We start from the raw sequence: 22,294 nt of genomic DNA on the forward strand, positions 1-22,294 counted from the left end.
TCTCTCTCTCTCTTGATTGGTGTCTCTTTGGTGCTACAATATATAAAATTCAAACTAAAAAGCAGTCGACGAGACATATAAAAAAGAAGCTTTTAACATAGGCAAATCCTTCCAGAAGAGGTGGGAAAAAAACAAAACAAACAGGAAAATAAAATAAAATAAAACCCCCAAACCCACCCAACCCAACAACACAGCAATAAGTACATATTTTTTTTTTGAGGTATTTCATCTGCTCGGGAGAAGCTGTCGCAGTTCTGTAGGATGACTGAGCTAAACCAGGACGGGATGTTTTCCCCTTGGGAAAGTGACGTGCTGCTGAGCTGAGCGGACAGCAGCTGTATTTAAAAACAAGCAAGCAAGAAACCGAGATGATCTTAGTTGGATTTCAGGGAGGCACGAGAAAATTGGACCGGGGGAGGGGAAAAAAGCCAAAAGAAACCCTAGTTTTCAGCACACTCGGGTGTCAGGAGAACCTTACGAGCTGCAGAACTGGGATGCGTCGTCGGCAGGCAGGCTCCCGAAAACAGCCCATTTCTCTTTCGGTTTGAGAAAACGGAGGCGGCCCTACGGAGGATTCTGCGAGGGAAGGCATCAAGACCGATGCTACGCACCCACCTCTTTCGCTCGAAGCAAACCCCCCAAGTGTTGACCCCCAAGGCTGTTTCTGCCTGTGCTGCCATTTTTCGGTTGCTGGGATTTGACTTCCCACGATTTCTTTGCGGACACCCAAAAAACAGTAAGGAGGGAGCAAAGAAACACAGAACCGCTGGCAGGGATGTCAGGCCTTCGACTGCAGATAAGATTGGAGGCAGTTCCACAAACAGCCCTTGGCCATTGAACATCTGAGTTTTGGTTTGTTTCTCTCTCTCTCTCTCTCTTTCTCTCTCTCTCTTTTTTTTAAGAGAGAGAAGCTAGCTATGATTTAATTGCTGCAAATGAAAGCCCGGAGCCAGGAGCTTGCGGTGCCAAAATCGTTCTTCCGGCAAAGTGGAGGAATGGCACGGAATCTGAGAGATGGAAGGATGAAGGGGAGCCGGGCTGGGCTAAGGATAATAAGAGGGTCTCGGGAGCGAAGGGCGATGTTTTCCCCCTGCCTTGGGGTGGGGCGGTGGGTAGGATTGTCAACACACTGGCAGTCAGTCGTATTTGGAAAGGGAGAAAGAGAGGAGACAGACAGACAGAAAGGAAAAGAAAAGAGCACGAGAGCGCCTCCTTTAGGCTTCCAAGGGGAAAAACAGGCTCCTCCTCGCACGCTCAGTCATCTACAAAACCGCTTAGCCTCTCCAGAGAATCCCTGATTGAAACACGCCTCGTGTCCCCTTGCCCCCCTCCCTACCCACTCAACCCGCCCCCCCCCCCCACTGAGGACACAGCAAGACCTGGGGAAAAAAAAAAGGCTAAAAGGTCAGCGAGGTCCATCCGGATGGGAAACTCGCCAGCACAGACACGGCTGGCGGGCTCTCCCGGGCGGGGGCAGGAGAGGCTGCTTGGGGCCAGATCAACGGGGTGTTGGGGCGGGGAGAGGAAGGAGTGGAGGCAACTTCTCCTGGGGACGGAGGAGCAGCCGCTGGAGGCTGGGACCCTCAGAGAGACCAGCTGGTGGAGGGCTCGGCGCTGGGGGTGCCTCTGGAGGAGGAGGTGGGGCTGGGAGAGCTGCTGATTGCCCCACCGGTGCTCTGGGTGTTGGAGCCGGCAAGGAGGTGGACGACGGGCTTTTGGGCAAAGAGGACGCCTGTTGAGGGGGGAAAGAGAGGAGGAGGGTTGGTTAGTTGACCGCTTCGAAGCAGAGCTCAGCCAGGTACATAAAGCAGGGGGGCCTTCAACCGTGTCAACTTTCAGACGCGTGGACTTCAACTCCCAGAATTCCTCAGCCAGCTTTGCTGGCTGAGGAATTCTGGGAGTTGAAGTCCACGCGTCTGAAAGTTGCCAAGGTTGAGAAAAAAAATAATAAAAAACACACGGGGCCAGATGAAGCATCCAAACTCTTGTCAATGCTCCCAAGAAGATCTGAGTGGCGGGAAGGAGAAACCGCATCTTCCAGAGGCCAACCCCAGGGCCTCTATGCCCAGAGGGATCCCTCTGGCTTGGGAGCTCCCCTTGGCAGGTCCCCATGTGCTGCGAGGAAGCGTGAGAGAAATCCCAACTATGGGGTCCAAGGCAGTGGTTTGGGGAGGCTTCTCTGAAACTGGATTCAACCCCTGGGCTTACTTCCCGATGCTCTCACCTGCATAAATTGTGCCGTTGATTTCCACTGACATATTGATGCTGCCGAAGCCAGAAGGGGTCCAGTTTAAAGCTGCTGCTGCTGCTGGATCTGACTTATCTTCTGGAGAGGGGGGGGGGAGAGAGAGAATGGGAGAAAGAAAGAAAAAAAAAAGCAGAAAAACTAAGGAGGGCTGATTGAGGCTTGCAACTTATACAACAGCTTATCTACCGGGCTGGGATTTCTGCAGAGGATCAGCCTGATCCCAGCACCCATCAGATGCCACGGAAGCTGCTACCTGGAGCCGCTTGCAGGAGGGAAGTTTGCCACGAAACCCACAATCTGGTTCCCACGTTGCTTTAAGCCTGCAGGGCGCCTAAGCGCGCTTGCTTGAATGAATGACACATCGCAGTTTGGCTTGCAGAGCAGACCAAGCTAGAACTCAGAAAACCTGCTAAGCCACAAAAGAAACTATTTGATTGGAAGGGGGGTGGGGGGGTGGCACGGCATGATGATGTAATAACTCAACCAGGGGCTAGAGATGCAGCCACTCCCAAAGTGAGGTTCACTTTCCCCCACCCGGTGAAAAGCCAGTAGCCCCCATCTTGTTATTGGGGAGGTGGGAGAGCAGGGAGAATCCGAAGGCCTCGGATGTTCCTTAAGATCCGAATGGCTCAAACTCTTCGGATGAAGCCAAGAGGGATTTGACTCTTGTCTCCCCACTTCCTCCATCCTAAGGGTCCATGTGAATTTAAAACAAAACACTGACATTAATAAGAATCCTTGCGTCAACGCTGCTAACATCGAATGTTATTGCTGGACAGGAGATGAGGAAGTAGCTATTTCGTATGTTAAACTTGTGTATGGCTTTAAGACTTGTGAATTGTTTTAGTTTAAGGTTAGGAGGGGGGGATGAGTAGGATTGCACTTTTCAAGGCCATCTCTAATTAAGAACATAAGGCTTTGGCCGGTCTGACGGAAGGGAAACTGATTCTTCAAATTAATTGGAGAATATGATTAAAGACAAAATTAGAAAGGTGGAGAATTGTCTTTTAATATATTGTGCAAGGGGCGGAGACTTCAGATTCCAGCTTCCTTCCAGCAAGCATTTGCCGGGTGTATTAGGCTAATAAAGGACTTTTAAGGTAGACAATCCCTCGGACCCACACAAGTCGGAAACTTGACACCTTGTGGAAAACAATGGTCGTTTGGGGTGGGTTTTTTGGGGGGGGGGGGAAATCGTGACCAAATGGAGCAGAGACTCCCCTGGGGCTGAGGCTGGGCTGGAGCAAGCGAGGGGACAGAGACCGCAGCCCGGCCGGCCAGCGTGGGCTCACCTCGGCCGTTGATCTTAATCTTCATGGGCAGCTGTCGGGCCATGCTGAAGAGGTTCCTCTGAAAGGCCTGCTGGACGAAGCGCTGTTCTTCCTCCGTCATCCGGGCCATCTTCTCCGCCGGTTCCCCGGACTCCAGCCGCTCCTTCAACTGTTCCAAGGTGGCCGTTCTGGTGGCAGCCGTGGCCTGCTGGCCGGCCAAGCCCACGGGCACGGCGAGACGATTTGGCGTGGAGGTGGTCAAAGGCAGGCCATCCCCTGCAGCGGGGAGAGTAATTCTCAGGACCTTGCGTAAGGCGGGGGAAGCACCTGGGTTCACTCAAGAAACAGGCAAGCGTGGAACCAACAGACCAAGCTTCATCCTAGATTATAAAGATGGGCCTGACATGGAGAGCAAAACCAGCCACGGAGCCAGCAGAGGATTTGGGACGGGGATGTCCAACGTGAAGTCTCTGAGGTGGCATTCGGCCCATTGGTGGACTTCAACTCCCAGCATTCTCTAGTAAGAATGGAATTCTGGGAGTTGAAGTCCAGAAGCCCAGGTTGGATATCTTTGCTTTAGGGCCGTGGTGGCGAACCTATGGCACGTGTGCCACAGGTGGTACGCACAGCCCTGTCTGTGGGCATGCGCGCTGTCGCCCCACTCCTAGGCCTTCAGCTGGGTTTTATAAAACCTTTTCGCTTTAGGCCTCCACCGCCGTGTGCAAGGAAAAAAAGTTTCAATCGATCAACTTCAACTTCTCACGGGAAAAAAAAGATCTTGCAAAGTTGGAGTTGATTGATTGAACTTTTTAGTCCCGCCCAGTCTGCCGTTACCACCGCAGCCACGCCCACCCAATGAGCCACGCCCACCCAAATGGGCCACGGCCACCCGGCACCCGAGGATACATAAGTGGCTTTTGGGTTGCAGTTTGGGCCCTCGGTCTCTAAAAGGTTCGCCATCACTGCTTTAGGGTAAACCCCAAAAGAGTTATACGCAGGCGGTGCCCAACAGGGAGAGACTCTGAATAACTACGCAGAACAGCTACAGATTTCTTGCCAAGCATCCAAAATCCACTGTATTTCCCACGGCCGTTTCTTCAAGCTTTATGACTTCTCAGTTTAGCATCCTCCCACCTGCCCTAAAATCCTGGATTATCCCCAATCGGATGCAGGGATGCAGCCCTGCTTGGCATCCTTTTTTTAAAAAAAAAAAGCTACAAAAGACTGCTTCGGTGCTTAACAAAACAATACCAATAACACTAATAATTTTTACAAGGACCGGCTCACCTTTCCTGAGAGGGCCTGCTGAGGACAGGTGGAGGTTGCTAGTTGTGCTGCTGGGGGCGAGGCTGACGAGGGGGAAGCGGATCTTGGGGGGACACAGGAGCGAAGGGGGTCCTGGGGCTGCGGGGGAGAAGCTGAACAAAGGGGAGCTGTAACTGGGCCGCCGGCCTTCCCGCCGGTTGCCGTCAATGGCGGCCTGCAGCTCGGCAGGTGAGCTTAAGGACTTCTTCTCACATTCGTAGGCATAGAGGTACTTCATATACCTGGGGAGGAAAACGGGAGGGGCTCAGCTGCGTCAGGAGGCAAGAGAACGAGACGAAGTTGCCACCCATCTTGCTAAGGGCAGGATGAGGAGAGGCAGAGCCCGGGGATGGAGTCAAGAGAGGAATCGGCCTGGAATCATTAGGTTGTTGTCACAAACGGTCTAAGTCTTGAATTTGGTTATTCCTTATCCGGTGCCAATTTAGCCCAGACCGATAGTTGACTAGATTCTTGTGTACAGGTTTGAGCAATACATTAGCTTGGCTGAAACTCAACTTGTGACACCCCCCCCCCAAATTCTTCACACCTGATAATAAGCCACTGTTGAATGAGTCCTGGCCTACGAGGTAAACCATGATCCAGAAACCAAACTGCTGGGTTTCCTCCCCTTGTTATGTGAAAAAGACAAACGACAGGATTGCCTACCGTGGAAATGAGCAACTTCACTCAGTCAAAGATGTAGGCCACTCTTGGTGTGACAAGTTGAGGGCCGAAGCCCTAGTTTGCATGAGGGTGTGTGTGTGTGCTAAAATATAGGCCTTCAACAAGAAGAAAGCCCCACCTATTCTGAAGGGATTCTGGTGTCACCAAGGAATGCTGTGAAGGCCTTCTGGTGCTACACGGCACCCTTATTACACCTCAGGTTTACCAAGATGCAGTGCTTCTCCCCATGCTGCCTGGGGAATTCTGGGAGTTGCAGTCCACACATCTTAGAGTTGCCCAGTTTGAGAGAGCCTGCTAAGATGGAGGAATCCATTTATTCTCTCAAGCCGGTGGTTTAATATCCTGGGTTGAAGGTAATCAGGTCAGACACCACTCTGAAGCAAGAAGTACACAAAAACTTTAGGGCAGGGGTGTCCAATCTTGGCAACCTCAAGACTTGTGGACTTCAACTCCCAGACACCAAGGGACCGAAGGCCTTTGACTCTTCTTCCTGTAATGCTCATACCCAGTCCTGCCAGGACTTACTGGGTGCGAAGGGTAAATGCCGCGCTGGTGATGGAGGTGGGGAGGTTAAGGCCTTTGGTGATCTCCCTCCAGATCTTCTTGTTGATGATCTCCACCAAGCCTCCTTTTTCGGTCACCAGCTTGTAGAGCATATAGAGGTCAAGGATCTGCTTGGCCATGATCGGGATGCGATTGATGGGTGTTCCTGAATGACAGCACGGAGGAAAGAGAAAGGATAAAAAAAGACAACAGGTTACCAGGAGACCTTCCACCTTGCACCGCTTCTACAAACCAAGGAAAGCTCCCCATTTCCTTCCACCAATGGAGGTATTTTCCACCAGGACTTGAGACTTGATTCCTTTAACCTTCCCGACATTTATTAAAGGCTAAGGAAGCATCATCTAACTGTATTCCGTCTTTTTTTTTTTTGGGTCTTTTGTCCCAGTCTCAAATGGTACATCCAAACCTGGCAACTTTAAGACTTGTGGACTTCAACTCTCAGAATGCTGGCTGGGGAATTCTGGGAAGAAGTCCACAAGTCTTAAAGTTGCCAAGTTTGGAGAGCCCTGTTCTAGACCATTGCTTCTCAATCTTGGGAACATTAAGACGGGTGGACTTCCATTCCCAGGATTCCCTAGCCAGTGTGATATGACAGACCACTAACAACTGACCTCTGACCTGCCCCTCAATTTGGTCTGAAATCCTTTGACAGCCCCAAAGATTGTCCGTTCCTCTTTCTCTAGGCTCTACTGCACACAACCACCCTAACCCATCAATCAAACTCTTAAGGCACTGCCACTCAGAACTTTTCCTCTCGTTTACACAAAATAGATTTGCTCTTAAGAAACAGATCATTTCCCCTCAGACAGGCTTCTTCCTTGAAGCCATTTTTCGAGCAGGAAAGTAGATGATCGGGTTAAAGTTTTGGCATTGCTTTAGCATTTTATAAACCAATCTAGCCAGTGAAATCCTGAAGGCACACACACTGCAAAGAAAAATAGGAAATGCCGCAGGGAGAAGATCACAGATAAGAGCCAGTTTGACCGGAAAGGGTGAGAAATCTCCAAACTTAAAGAGATGTTGCCCATAAGACAAATTTCCTGTAACTTGGGCTCAAGGTCCAAAGCAGAAAAGTATTGATGTACTGTTCTACCGCTTTTAATGTCTAAAAGCTTGACAGATTAATACGTCTCTGGGTTAGGAACAAATGCTTTGGAGCAGCTGTTCTTGCGCGTAGCCTCTAGTAGAAAGTTTGCTGATTAAAAATTGGTGGTTGGCTTGAGGTTCAAATTACTAAATCGTAATTGGAAGATTGGCTTTGAGCTTGGTGCGGGATGTCCCTGCCTGTCCCAGAGGATGTTCACATGGCCAGATATATGGCGCCCAACTGGGAAAGGGGAACCTTTGCCATATATGATGGACGTTAATGTTGGCTTTTGAGAAGGCCTAGGGCTACAGATTAATTATGGCTTATTTATGGGTGAATCGAGCCAGGATTCTGTCCTTGAATGATTGCCAAAATGATGATGATGACTGTCTCCAGATGGAAGACAATTACAGGAGTTGGTGGCTGGCACACCTAAAGGATGCAATGTGGCCTCTAGAGATTCTACAAAAACAATAGCAATAGCACTTAAGACTTATATACCACTTCACAGTGCTTTACGGCCCTCTCTAAGTGGTTTAGAGTGTCAGCATATTTGCCCCCAACAATCTGGGTCTTCATTTGACTGACCTCGGAAGGACGGAAGGCTGAGTGAACCTTGAGCCGATCCAGGATCGAACTCCTGGCTGTGGGCAGAGTTAGCCTGTAATACTGCATTCTAAGCGGAAGGAAGGAAGGAAGGGAGGGAGGGAGGGAGGAAATGAATAGCATTTATTTACTGATTCACAGTGCTTTACGGCCCTCTCTAAGCGGTTTAGAGTGTCAGCATATTTGCCCCCAACAATCTGGGTCCTCATTTGACCGACTTCAGAAGGATGGAAGGCTGAGTCAACCTTGGGCCGGTCCAGGATTGAACTCCTGGCTGTGGGCAGAGTTAGTCTGTAATACTGCATTCCAACCACTGCACCACCCCGGCTCTTAATTTTAAAGAGCCAACCTTTTAAAACTATCTGCATTTTCTAACCCGCAAAACACAAAAGTCTACCCATCCATCAGGGCCCCAGACAGTTTGCAAATCCTATTCTACAAACCACCTGCCAAGAGAAGCTCAACCAGGACCCCTGAGCTTTCAGCTTTACCAAGAAAAATGTCATCTTCCCTAACTTTAACAGACAATATTTTGTGCTGCTGTTCAAAATGCTATTATAATCATCATCATCATCATCATCATCATCATCATCCAACTTGGACAGCTCATTTAATTTTTTTTAACTCAAGACAAATGGAGAGATTATCTGAAGAACAGAATAAAATATGTTCCTATCCTATCTCTCCTTCTTTATTTTAAAATAGACTCAGCGAGAAAAGTGTGTGTGTGTGTGTGTGTTTGGGCAAGACAGTTTGCCTTCCCATTCTCGGGAGGTCTGCACCCTCAAGAGCCTTTCACAAGCAAAGGTGAGGAGAAATAAGCACACACACCCAGTAAGTGTGGAAAGGTCTCGTATTGGGTGCCCTCCCCCCCTCCCCTTCCAGAGCCAGCCCGCCCCCCCAGAAGGGGCTGGTGATAAGTTGTTCCTGGAAGCCCCTGGTGCTGAAACGGGAAAGTTGAAAAATGAGTATCTTGGGATGGAAAGAGGCCAGGCCTGATCTTTTCACAGCTGGCTGCAAGGCTTGTCAGAGCTCATGATGGATGACTGTCATCTGGCAGGGTGGGGATTAATGATCTGTGGGTCAGAGGGGAGAATTCCAGAGGGAAAGGTCACCGACCACAGCAAATGCATAATAAGACTTGTTGCCGTTTGATACGGGACCTTTTTTAAAAAAAATTACTGTATTTTCCAGCATCTCTGCACAGGGACCGTGAGTCTGCAACTCTGCAAAAGTCCCCATCTTTGTTAGCGGGGAGAGGTCAGCCCTTGCTTTGCCTTCGGATGTAACCTGGAGGTCCCAATTCCTCTGCTGGGCCTGCCCTTCCCCTCGGGCCACCCGATCCCAAGCTATGTGGGTAAATCAAAATCAGACCAGGTTGAGCCACCAAAACAACGGTGGCCGAAAGACTTCAGAAGAAAGCAGCTTTTTAAGGAAGAAAGGCTTGAATCCTCACGTTTTGCAACCTCGAATCATGAGAACCGCTGTGTTCTCTCTTTCTCTCCATAATATATATATATATATATATATATATATATATATATATATATATGTATGTATGTATGTATGTATGTATGTATGTATGTATATGTATATGTATATGTATATGTATATGTATATATGTATATGTACACACATATCTAAAATAACTAAAATGACATCCTTTGGTTACGTAAAAGTAGTTAAAGAAAAAAAAACACTTTTTCAAATTGTGAAAAGCTGGGGCGCCCATCAATATTAGCTCAGCATTCGCGAACTGGACATCTTTATTAGTAGTTGAATCACGATCCCCATCAAATTCAATAAGGCTACTGAAGACAAATCTCATCAAAAAGTCCAAAATATCTGCTATTCATTTTTTAAGGGAAAGGTGAGGTTTCTGCATCATCCTAAACCTCCTCTCGTAAGGTACTTTCCCTCAATTTCTCCCCAACTGTGTTTGTGCCCGGTGGTTGGAGTTAATAACAACAGAGACAGATAGGAAAGGACTGAGGGCCACAAAGAGAAACTCTTCTAGTGTAACCAACCCAGTGAGACAGAACAGAATAACAGAGTTGGAAGGGACTTTGGAGGTCTTCTAGTCCAACCCCCCACTGCGCAAACAGGAGACCCTAGATCCTATATCATTTTAGACAAACGACTGTCCAGTCTCTTCTTAAAAACCTCCGGTGGTGGAGCACCCACAACAAAGGAAGGGAGGAGGGAAGGAAGGAAGGAAGGAAGGAAGGAAGGAAGGAAAGAAGGAAGATGGGAATGGGAGGAAGGAATGAAGATGCGAGGAAGGAAGAAAGGTGGGGATGGGAATGGGAATGGAAGGAAGGAAGGAAGATGGGAATGGAAGGAAGGAAGGAAGGAAGGGAGGGAGGGAGGGAGGGAGGAAGGAAGGAAGATGGGAATGGCAGGAAAGAAGGAAGGAAGGAAGGAAGGGAGGGAGGGAGGAAGGAAGGAAGGAAGGGGAGGAAGGAAGGAAGGAAGATGGGAATGGAAGGAAGGAAGGAAGATGGGAATGGGAGGAAGGAAGGAAGGAAGGAAGGAAGGAAGGAAGGAAGGAAGGAAGGAAGGAAGATGGGAATGGGAGGAAGGAAGCGAGATGCGAGGAAGGAAGAAAGATGGGGATGGGAATGGGAGGAAGGAAGGAAGGAAGGAAGGTGGGAATGGAAGGAAGGAAGACCTCAGAAGGCACCAGTCATGAAGACATGTTGCCAGCCATTAGGTTCTCTCTTCACATGAAAGGACACCAGCTCTGCCCTTCAATTTTATTTGAAAACAAGTAAGGCAAAAAGCTGAGAAAGCAGCTTCGGTCTGGCCAGCTTAATTTACTCCAACCCCCCCCCCCGTGCCCCATCTTGGACTGTTTCCACAGCGGGTATTTGCACCTCCGGAGGTGGCAGCAGCGCTCAGTTACCTGACTTCACAAGCCTGCAGACTGTCACGCCTGCTTATCAAAGCAGGAGCAGGGAAGCAATCAATCACGCCTTATTTGACAGGAGCCCCAGTTTTATCGACACCTATGGAAATGCCATGCAGTTCGGCTCCCCCCCCCAGAAAAGAGGGCCAGACTGACAGATCACAGCTATTTCGGAGCCTAGTTGCCAAGTTGAAGGCAGCCTTAACAGATACCTGCCCCCCGCCCCCCCAAATATGGCTGCTAAACCTCCTGCTGCCCCGTGGAGCCGCTGGGCCAGAAGCCAGAAGTGGCCCCCGGATGCCTTCAGCCTCCAAAGGGTTCTGTTGCTGGATACCTCCTGGCCCAGCTGGGTTTAATATAGGCTGCTCTCTCTCAACGCCTCCACCAGATGTTCGACAGCTGGGCTACTGCTGACCCGTGAGCCAGCTCTCCTTCCCCGGTGAAATCGGAAGGAGAAACGCCGGGTTTACCAAAGAAATCGAAAGATTTTGGCCTTAAAATAGCACACGACGCCATCGAAAAGTCTAGTCCTCAACGTACGACCACAGAGGGAGCCCAAAGTTCCCCTCGCTAAGCGAGACTTTTTTTTTTTTTTTGGAAAGTGAGCTTCGCCCCATTTTACGACGTTGCGTGCCACCGCTGTCAAATGAATCGCCTCGGTGGTCAAGTCAGTTACAACGTTTGGTAAAGAGAGTCGGGTTTCCCCGGCGACTGTGCTTGTCGGAAGGTTGCAAAAGGGGGATCCCGGGGACCCGGCCGCCGTTGCAAAAATGGCTGAGTTTCTGAGCGGCTGAATGTCACGATGGCGGGACCCTGGGGATGCTGCACTGGTCTGGAAGGGTGAAAAACGGTCGCCAGTTGCTCTTTTTCAGTGGCGCTTTAACATTGAACGGTCACTAAATGAATTGTTGTAGTTCGAGGACTACCTGTGCAGTGATTTACAAACCGTAACTGGCCACAGCCGTCCAATATTCTCAATATTCTAAATCAAAACCAGCCTAAAACATTCTAAATTAAAACCGAACCGACTAAGCTCAGCCCAATGGGTTAGTCCTGATAGGCACACGCGCCTGGCTGAGGAATTCTGGGAGTTGAAGTCCACAAGCTGCAAAAGGGCCAAGTTTGAAGACCCCTGGTCTATGGAGATTCTGAGCTCACAGTTAACCCAAAGGTGCTTCTTCAGGAGGCAACTGGACTTCCTTGTTCTTCTTTGAAGACGTTTCGCTTCTCCTCCAAGGAGCTTCTTCAGCTCGGACAGCTCCATTCCCCACCCTCCAGTCAGAGCTGAAGAAGCTTCTTGGAGGAGAAGCGAAACGTCTTCAAAGAAGAACAAGGGAGTCCGGTTGCCTCCTGAAAAAGCACCTTTGGGACAGGAGAGGAACAACGGGGGCCGTTGTCCTGCTGCATCAAAGGTTCATCAGTGGATAAGCTCAAATGCTTGTAACTAACTGGAAGGTAAATGGGAAGACAGCAAACTTAAAACAACTGAGGAGGTCTTCATAAGGCTGCCTGCCAGATACTTTGATTAGTGCCACTGCTGGCTGGAGATAAAACTGCCCCCCCCCAGCCTCCAGCAGCAGCAGTTAGCAATATTAAGAGTTTTTCCACATCTGAAAAGAAGCAGATAAGATACACAACAACAGGAAGCCATTTAGTCAGGCTCACAAAGCTCCTTCTATGGAGAGACCCATCAAATGTAGGAAGAACAAGCCATCTGGGAAAACTGAGGTCATGTACAACCTTGAGCAGCGGCAAAGCTATATAATCTGAAGTGTGTGTGTGTGTGTGTGTGTGTGTGTGTGTGTGTGTCTGTGTGAGCAAAACCGTTTGCATGACCACAGAATCATTCATACGTTTACAGCACTGGAGTTGCAGAATCTGCAAATGGTCTCTGCCTGCTTCAGTTTTCCACCCAGACAACCTCTTTCTATTAAGGTTTCTGGGGGGGGTGGTGAGTGAGCAGATGGCTATATCTCCAATAGAAAATAGAAGAGAAAGCCAGTGCATTGAACAGAAAAGTTGAAAAACTTTGCCTGGATTTGAACGGCGCTGAGCATTTGGGAAACTGGAGCGCGCACGCGAGAGAGAGATAACAGTTCTTGGTCACAACTGTATTAATTTTTCATCTGCTTCTCGACGAGACCATAATTGTCAACAGCGTAACTGTTAAGAGCCATTGCCTCAGACAAATGGGAACTCTTAGGCCTTAAAAGATTCTCCTGGTCTCCTAAATGTTGTCATCTACTCAAGGCCACAGTTAGGGAAGTAAATAGCTTGTCAGTTGAAACTGGAATGAGCTATTTTACGCCATTGCTCAAAAGTTAAGATGGTTTTGTGGTTTCCCAGTTTATTGTGCTATTAGTTTTAACCCTAACCATCATGGAGACTTGTTCGGGAAAGAACTCATGATCTATACCAGCGTTTCCCAACCTTAGGAACTTGAAGATGTGTGGACTTCAACTCCCAGAATTCCCCAGCCAGCTATGCTGGCTGGGGAATTCTGGGAGTTGAAGTCCACGCATCTTCAAGTTCCTAAGGTTGGGAAACGCTGATCTATACAACTGTCACTCTATAATTAACATGTCCAGAACCTCAACTGCACAATTCTACAGTGATTGCGGTTCTTCCATATTCTCTTTTGATTGTCAAATATGCCAACCTGCAACAACTTACGTATTTCTATGGCAACTTCAAGAGAATAAACCACTCCAACAAATTATTTATAGGCAACTTAAATCAAAAATAAAAATGCACAAACATTCTTGAGTTCAAATGGATTTTCAAAAAAATCAAGAGTAAGCATTCCTACCTATACTAAGTAGAAATAATTTTGTCTTTTTCTTGGGTCTTGTGAGTTACCACAAGGAAGTAGCCAACCAAAGTAAAAGGATAAACACCACAAAGAGTTTCTTTTTATGATAAAAGTAGCCCGTACATGAGCATTCCAGCTACATCAAAGCTTTCTCTCTCCTGAAGATTGGTTTCTTTAAGAGTAGAGGAGACTGGATTGATTTTTAAAAATCCATTTATAGTTCAAAGACAGATGAGTTTGAAAGACAAATAGGGAGGCCATTCAAACACATCTCAGCTGACTTCACAACCTTAATGCTTTGTGTTCAGCCTTTGGCGGGACTTAAAAATTGATCCGATTGTGGCCATGTTTCTATCAAGGACAATCTTTTACATTTGATGTCTGGACCCTAAGAAGGATCAGGATTTCTTAGTCCTTGAATAGGACCACTTCGAAATTCTGAGGCTGTCAGCTGGACTGGAAAATTGAAAAGCATCCCAAAATAGAGCAATGGAAAGCAATTTCCATGTTGCTGTTGAAAAAAACCCACACAGATCGATCACGTAGGTCACTGAGCCTTGTTGGGATTTTATGAGCATGAAGAGTGGTGAAAGAGAATCAGAAGAGTGCAGAAGAGCTGACATGGGGGTTGTTAAGTAAACCAGTTAATAATCAGGATCAGTTGCCCAGGTAATTAAGATAAAGTTGTCTGAAAAAAAACTAAAACAAAGGATGAAAACTGAAAAAAGACTCAGAAGAGACAAAATGAAATATTGCATCAGACTGGAAAGAATCCGCCTAGAGTAGAATCACTGCCGCAAGAGGCTGCAAGGACCACCAACTCCTCAAGTTGGAAAAACAGCGGAAGGAAGGACAAGAAGGAAAAAACTAATCAAGGAGAAAAACCAGCCTAGAACTAAGGAGAAATTTCCTGACAGTGAGAACAATTAATCAGTGGAATTCAGCTTGCCTCCAGAAATTGTGGCTGCTCCATCCCTGGAGGTTTTTAGGAAGAGACTGGACAGACATTTGCCTGAAATGGTACAGGGTTTCCTGATCAAGAAGGGGGTTGGACTAGAACAGGGGTGTCAAACTCAATTTCATTGAGGGCCGCATCAGCATTGCGGTTGCCCTCAGGGGGCCGGGTATGTATGGCCAGGGCGGGCGTGGCCTACTGGGTGGGCGTGGCTAGAGTGCATATGGTCTACTGGGTGGGCGTGGCCAGCTCTACATCGTTCGCATCAAGGGGGCCTAGGGGGGCCTGGGCAGGAGTGGGACAGATCTGGGGGTCTCTGGCAGGAGGAGGGTCTCTGGGCCAGGGCCAAGGCAGTGGGGGCCGTTCCCTCACTGTTTCCAGGATGGCTTCGCGGGACGCATGAAACCACTTCACGGGCCGGATCCGGCCCCCGGGCCTTGTGTTTGACATGTCTGGACTAGAAGACCTCAAAGGTCCCTTCCAACTCTGTTATTCTGTGTATCAGGTTGTGGGAGAAGGATATCTATGGCTATTAATCAGGACAGACAGGTATGGCCTCCCATTTCAGAGGTAGCCAGCTTCTCAAAATCAGTTGTTGGGGAACACCTCTCTCTCTCTCTCTCTCTCTCTCTCTCTCTCTCTCTCTCTCTCTCTCTCTCTCTCTGTGTGTGTGTGTGTGTGTGTGTGTGTGTGTGTGTGTGTAAGAGAGAGAAAAGGAAGATTTCTGCAGGCATATCCTGCTTGTCAGCTTCCTATTGTCATCTTCTTGGCCACTGTGAGAACAGAACTCGGAGCCAGAGCTTCTGGTTCGATTCTGCACAATTCTTCTCATATACCCTGAATTGCAAGTCAAACAGGAATAATTGCAGTTGATCATCTCTGTTCCCACTTTGCTGCCTTTTCCTGCCAAACTTTGGATAATTTAGAGATGAAGATTTTTTTATCTTTTTGTTCTAGTAAGTGACGCCTATTTTACTGAGCTGGATATTGAGGAAGATGGAACAAGCGGCATCCTTATGACTTATTGTCCAATAAACGTGCTACCTGATACCCTTGGAAGAAAAGGTCCTGAGTCCTTTTCCCGCCCACCTCACAAAACTGCTTCCCCACAGGTTTCTCACTCCAGTATACAGAACAAGCAGCCACGTGTTTGTCTCCCCCTTTTTCAGGCTAAAGCCCACTCACCCCTCTTGTGCATAAAAATGAAGAGATCGTCCAGGAACTTCTTCCGTTCGGGGTCACTGTCCAGTTCATACAACTGTGGAATGAAGCAAGCGCAGTTTAACTTGGGCTGGGCGTAGAAAGGAAAACAAGTTTCCAGAGCCATGTTCAGCGGGTGGAAAAGCACAATTCAACTCAGATTTGAAGCTCCCGTTTAATTCAGCCTCAGGTTTAAAAAAAAAAAATCAGGCTGGGGACACAGGTAGTTTGCATTCCAGCCACGGATAATATGGATCTAGAAATCGAGTTCTTGGAGGCTAACGTTGCAGCAGTTATCGATTTTCTGAAATGGAGGTGAGCATTGAAGAAGAAGGTGGTGGCTATAAAGAAAACACATGTCCTAAACCAGCGTTTCTCAATCTTGTCCGCTTTAAGATGCAAGGACTTCAACTCCCAGAATTCCCCAGCCCAGCCAGAATTGTGAGAGTTGAAGTCCGTGCATTTTAAAGTGGCCGAGATTAAGAGAGACACTTTCCTAAACAATCTGACACAAGGCTATCAAAGATATCCAGATCAATGGCTCCACCACCACCACATGCTTGCTAAATAAATCCCTGTGGATTTGAAGCCAGGACTATAATTAAGAGGTACTAAAAATTACAACCCAAGGAAGCTAGATAAGGGATGATCAGCCCAGCCGGATCAAGAGATCTATGGAAGCTGATTTGGAAGGAATTCAAGCCTCCTTTGCGAAAGACTCAAGTTACTGTTTGAAAGTTCTTTTTTTCAAGCCCCCTTCAGATAGCAGAGCCACCCCAGGCAGCAGAGTTTTTGCGACAGTTTAGTAGGCATCATTTCCACCCTGGATGCAAACAGGCAATCAAAGCTAAGCTGTTGCACTGACCTTGGCAAAATCGCGGGATATCTCTCTTCCTCTGCTACTGTCGGCTTCTTCGCTCCAAGTTAGGTTCCCGTTCTGAAGAGGAAGAAAACCAAAAGCAGACAGCTATTAAAAGAAAAGAGCGGCAGGCATCGATGGAGATTCTCAATCGTCCACGTCATGGCTGTCCCAAAAGTGCTTTTCAAAAAGGCAACCAGACTGTAGGGGTGGAGAAGGATGGCCCTTTTATGACTTGTGGACTTCAACTCCCAGAATTCCTGAAGCCCACAAGTCATAAAGGGGCTATGGTTCCCCACCTCTACTTTAAGACAACCTTTTCTTTCAGCACAGACCTCCTTTAAATACTTTTTGTGGTCACAGACCATGGCCACAGACGCCCCCCCAAGATTTAAGATTTAAATTATAACATTTTTTTCCAAGCCTTCACGAACCCCCTGTGAAAGCATGTGGCCCCAGGGATTCGTGGACCACAGGTTGAGAACTACTAATTTAAGAGGTTAAACCCGACCAGGGATTACTAAAACAGCCCAAGCAGCGGTGGGACCAGAAGGCTACGGAAGAGTAGTCCCGACTTTCTAACGATTGTGGGAATAGAAGGATGACTACTATAGCCCTCCCAACTGCAAACATTGCAATGCAAAAATGCCCGGGCAACAGGCAACAGGCGAAACCAATAAGGTCAAATGCCAGGGGATGTGTGTGTGTGACCCACCATCTGGTGGTAAGCACACAGGATCTTAAATCAGATGAAAAGCCACTGAATCCAGGGAGGGGTTTCCAAACAAAAAACAGTTTTTAATTAGAGCCACTTTAATGCCTACAGTTTAGTGTCATCTGGCAGTGACACACACACACTGAATTAACAAGATGAATAGCTCGGGGATGGGCAGTATGACTCTCTCTCTCTCACACACACACAGACACAGACACAGGACACAAACACACACACCAATCTTTTGAATGGCACAGGTTGCCTTAAAGCCTGCTGGTTTTATATGAGCCAGCAATTCCGGCTGAAAAGTCAATTATACAGTGAGGCCCATCAGCCGAAATGTATTTAATGGAGGATTATGGCTGCTTCTGTTGTGTCAGCTGTTTTGTTGCAGCTGTTGCCTCTCTTGAGCCAACTTCAGAAAGAGCTACAGACACAAATCTCGTCTTGACAAGCAGGATGGCTAAAGGTTCTCCACGCGACTAAACTGGCCACTCGCAATACCGGCCAACCGGCATCCTTAAAGGCAAGTTAGCATCCTGACACAGGCACAAGCAGTCCTCGGCTTACAACAGTTTGTTTAGAGACCGTTCCAAAGTTACGACGACGCTGGGGAAAAAGTGACTTACGGCCGCTTTTCACACTTATGACCGCCGCACCATCCTGTGGTCACCTGATCAAAATTTCAGACGCTTGGCAAGTGACTCATGATTTAAGTTCTCCTATTAAAGCCGCACAATATTAACATTCACGCTCCTGGGATTTATTTATTTTTTAAATTTACCCAAGGCACAGGAAAATATTTATCTGTTATTGTGTATATACCTTGCAACCGGCCATATGCCGCCCTTAACCACAGTGGCAAATTTCAAATGTTTTCGATAGGAAATAAACACTGTTGCTGTTTATATCTCAAAACAGGGCAAAAAAACATCTCTCCAAGGACCAGCCTTGCTAAGAGAAGAAAAATCAGCTTCTGCCTTTATCTTCAAGGAAGTGAGCAGGCTTAGCATTTTGTGTATATATAGAGGAAACACAGTAAAAAAATGACAATGAAGGTTATCTAATCTAATCTAATCTAATCTAAAAACAACAACAACCTATCAATTTTGCAATGCCTTCTCTGTCACGGAAAATGAACAGGCTTTTTGCACTGTGTGTGTGTGGGGGGGGAAATGGGAATTGTCTAGTCCAGGGGTCTTCAAACTTGGCCCTTTTATGACTTGTGGACTTCAATTCCCAGAATTCCTCAGCCAGCAAAGCTGGCTGAGGAATTCTGGGAGTTGAAGTCCACAAGTCATAAAAGGGCCAAGTTTGAAGACCCCTGGTCTAGTCAGTAACTTTGAATAATTGTTTCAAAGCTCTACTGCGTTCGTTTTCAAACCATTTTAAGTGGGACCACAAGCAGTTGAATGACAGAGTTGGAAGGGACCTCGGGAGGCCTTCTAGTCCAACCCCTCCTCAGGCAAGAGAACTTATACCATTTCAGACAAGCGGTTGCCCAATCTCTTCTTAAAAGAGGTCTTAAAACGGGAATGCATTCCCTCCAGAGGGAACTTTTAACAGGAAGTGCCAATTTAAACCAAATCACCCTATGTTTTAGTGTTGGTAGGACATTCCAGTACAGGACAGAACTACGTAAATTTGCTCTTCTCCAAAGCTGGCAGAAGAATTGCTTTATATCTCCTTAACATCCGTCAATGACGTCACCCATTTAGTCCCCCAGTGACATTCTTTCCTACACATCTTTTTGTATTCTAGCTTTTTTCTTCCCTTAAAAAAAACTAAACCTACTGGAATTCCTTTTCTTTCTCCCCCCATCTTGTTCCTTGGTAATCTTTTGTCCCCCAACTCATCCTGTAGACCAGGGGTGTCCAACCCGGGCAACTTTAAGACCTGTGGACTTCCAGAAGTCGTGCTGGCTGGGGGAATTCTGGGTATTGAAGTCCACAGGTCTTAAAATTGCCAAGGATGGACACCAATGCTGTAGACCAGTGGCCCCCAAATTTTTGGGTGCTAGGGACCGGTTCCATGGAGAGATGATTTTCTGCAGACCGGTGTGTGTATGTGTGTGTGTGTGTGTGTTTCGTGCACCACCTGTATCCTGTCTGTGCTTTGTTCGTTTGTGTGACCCAGTTTCTAGCGTGCCGTGGACTGCTCCCGATCCACAACTCAGGGGGTTGGGGACCCTTGCTGTAGATCAGGGGTCCCTAACCCCCGGTCCGTGGAGCAGTACCGGGCTGCGGCATGCCAGCAACCGGTCCACACAAACAAGCAAAGCCCCATCCGCGGGGTGCAGGCAGCACATGAAAGCACGCACCCTCCGGTCCGTGGAAAAACCTCTCTCCACGGAACCAGTCCCTGGCACCCAGAAGGTTGCTGCAGATGGTTACAAGCTGGTTGCAAGCTATTTGTTGTTGACTTCCTGGGATTTTGACTGGATAGTCCCAGTACAGAACGTGTTTTTATTCTTTTGAGTCTCTGACCGAGATTGGGTAGAATTCACCCGTGCGCTTGTCATAAACCGTGCGCTTGTCATAAACCGGCATGTGAGGGCACGCAGCTATGTCTCCAGTCAGCTCTAAAGGACGGGCAGCTCCAAATAAGCATTTTGAAATGGTGTTGTTCTACGGGGCGGTGGGGGGGGGGTTGTTAAGTCCTCCAGGCATCTCCAAAGCTTTGTCTCTACCCAAACTGCTGGCACCTTCCAGTTAACTATCAAAGCATGTCGGCCCCTCCCCAGAGCAGGCAAGCTTGACTACAGAAGCAATTAAGAGCCGCAGCTATTTTAGGATTACTCCCAAGCCACCTGGAGTATCTTATTAGAGTGGAATGCAGAGGGCCAAAACAATTGCAGTCCCTCTCTCTCTCTCTCTCTCTCTCTCTCTCTCTCTCTCTCTGCCCCTGCCCCCCCACTTGCAAAAAGCCTGTTGAATCCTTTCCTTGAGGGCAACACTAGAAATTCCTAACATGATCGCGAGCCCCCCCAGCCCACCCCACCCCTCCGATTTTGGAATTCTACAAAAGAAACCCTGCCAATCATTTGGGGACCTGCTTCTGGAAAAGAGGGTGTTTTAAGACCAACGGGGGAATCTCCTCAAATGCCTTTTAGGGTTTTTGTGAAGGAGCCGTTTATTCTCACTGCAAAAGCTGGTTTGCCTGTGCACGCGTGTGTGGGGGTGTGTAGCGGGGGACAAACAAACAAACAAACAAAAAAAGCCAAGGCTGATGTGTGCAAGAGGCTTTCTACACAAAGCTTCTTCTTGGAGAGCTCAGAACGTGCTTCCTTGTTCAATTTCTAGCCTTCAAATTACAACCGTTCCGTTCAGCGACTGTTCAAAATGCCAACTGCACTGGGGGGGGGGGGGGAGAAAGTGGCTTGTGATCGTTTTTCACATTACCACCGTTGCGGCAGCACCCCCCCCCCATTCACAGGATTGCCAATTCGGACGCTTGGCAACTGGGCATGTATTTAGGATAGGGTTGCATTGCCCCAGAGGTTATTTTGTGACTTTTTGACAAGTCAACGGGTGGTGGTGGTGGTCAGTTATTCACTTAATGACGGGTGTTACGACCCTAACAACTGCCGTGATTCCCTTAACAACTGTGGCAAGAAAGGTTGGGAAATGGGGCAAAACTCACTTAGCGCATGTCTCGCTTAGCGATGTAAATTTGGGGCTCCATTGTGGCCGTAAGTCAAAGACTACCTGTACCGCTGTGGTTCTATACCACAATTCCCCCCCCCCTCCCAAAAAAAACAAAACAAAACCCTGGCTATTTCTTAAAGAAGGCAGCTATTTTGAGGAGCTGTGTGAATTCAGTCCAGAGAATTAAGTGGGTGGGAGATGCAATTTGGGGATTATTAGAGAAACAAGCCAAATTCCTTTTGTGGGTGGAGAGGAACTGTTGGAAGCGAACAGGGAGCCTTGGAAAAAAAAAGCTCCGGTAGCATAAATCTCTGCTGAGATTAAGTTGCCCATAAAGACAGTCGTCTCACAACAAACGCAGTCTGAGAAAAGAGGAAAAAGCACCGCTAAGCTTATCGGTACAGATTCCTCTCCTGGCATTGACAGCTTTTTAAATGCTTGAGAAATAGATTGTGTTATGCTTTTTAAGGGTGTGTGTGTGTGTGTGTGTGTGTATAAATAAATAAATAAATAAATAAATAAATAAATAAATAAATAAATAAATAAATAAATAAATAAATCTGCATGAATTTGGGAAGTGTTAAGGGAGAAAAGAAACTAAACTAAATCGACTCCCTTCGCGTTTCTTTGAGGATTTATTTATTTTTTTTTGGCCAACCCCTTGAAAGACAGCCAAAGCTTCCTCCTTGTTCAGAAGCTGAGCTGGCTCTTTTGTCGGCAAGGCTGTTGTGACCATTAATTACTTTGTGGTGGACACTGAATGGAAGTCAAAGCAAACAAGCCTCAACAGCCTTCTTCCTTTTGAGAGTACTCTTTACTAACTGGAAAAAAAAACCGTTCAAGGGGGCTATAAGTTGACTTTTCTCCAAAGGAAAGGGGGTTTTTTGAAAGAAAGAAAGAAAGAAAGAAAGAAAGAAAGAAAGAAAGAAAGAAAGAAAGAAAGAAAGAAAGAAAGAAAGAAAAAAACGGGGAAGTGAAGAGAGAAATTTTAAAAAAAACAACCCCAAACAAATATAACACCAGAGACACCTCTTAGTTCTGAATGCATCAGTTTCAAACGACGTTACGCAGAAAGCCATTTTTAGATCAAACCACCCTTCTGGGTTAATGCAAAATGCAAATTTAAGTAGCTCCTGACAGGAGAACATTACAAAGGGCAGGCAAAAGACTTAATTCTTCCCAGACATTAAGGGATGAGAGGGCTGCCTGGAACAAAAATAGGCATCTTGCTTCTCTCGTCTTACAAAATGGGTGACTGACATCCATCCCAATGTCAACCTTGCCTATTAATAGACACCGTAATCCCGGGGGTGGTGAAACGAACTGTGGATGGAGGATGCCTTTGCTGAATGTTCCTCAAAAGAACTCCTGGCAAGCAAAGATTCTCCTTTAAATTAAATAAGAAGAACTGATTTCGGCTCTCTGGTTTGCAA

At 47.4% G+C, this 22,294-nt stretch overlaps 1 protein-coding gene across 1 annotated transcript in view; it reads right to left on the reverse strand.

Moving 5' to 3' along the window:
• Nucleotides 1-1,393: 1,393 nt before the first annotated feature.
• Nucleotides 1,394-22,294, reverse strand: part of ARID3B (AT-rich interaction domain 3B) — a 32,559-nt gene continuing 11,658 nt past the window's right edge. Inside the window, exons 3-9 of the mRNA XM_083371481.1 lie at nucleotides 16,506-16,577; nucleotides 15,626-15,698; nucleotides 6,034-6,217; nucleotides 4,807-5,066; nucleotides 3,541-3,795; nucleotides 2,225-2,326; nucleotides 1,394-1,732 (exon numbers count right to left, since the gene is read on the reverse strand). Of these exons, the coding sequence (XP_083227607.1) occupies nucleotides 1,584-1,732; nucleotides 2,225-2,326; nucleotides 3,541-3,795; nucleotides 4,807-5,066; nucleotides 6,034-6,217; nucleotides 15,626-15,698; nucleotides 16,506-16,577 (1,095 nt within the window). The 3' untranslated portion in view covers nucleotides 1,394-1,583. The remainder of the gene's footprint in view (nucleotides 1,733-2,224; nucleotides 2,327-3,540; nucleotides 3,796-4,806; nucleotides 5,067-6,033; nucleotides 6,218-15,625; nucleotides 15,699-16,505; nucleotides 16,578-22,294) is intronic.

Source organism: Vipera ursinii (genome assembly GCF_947247035.1).
Source record: "Vipera ursinii genome assembly, chromosome: 11".
In the NCBI taxonomy this organism is placed as follows: Eukaryota; Metazoa; Chordata; class Lepidosauria; order Squamata; family Viperidae; genus Vipera; species Vipera ursinii.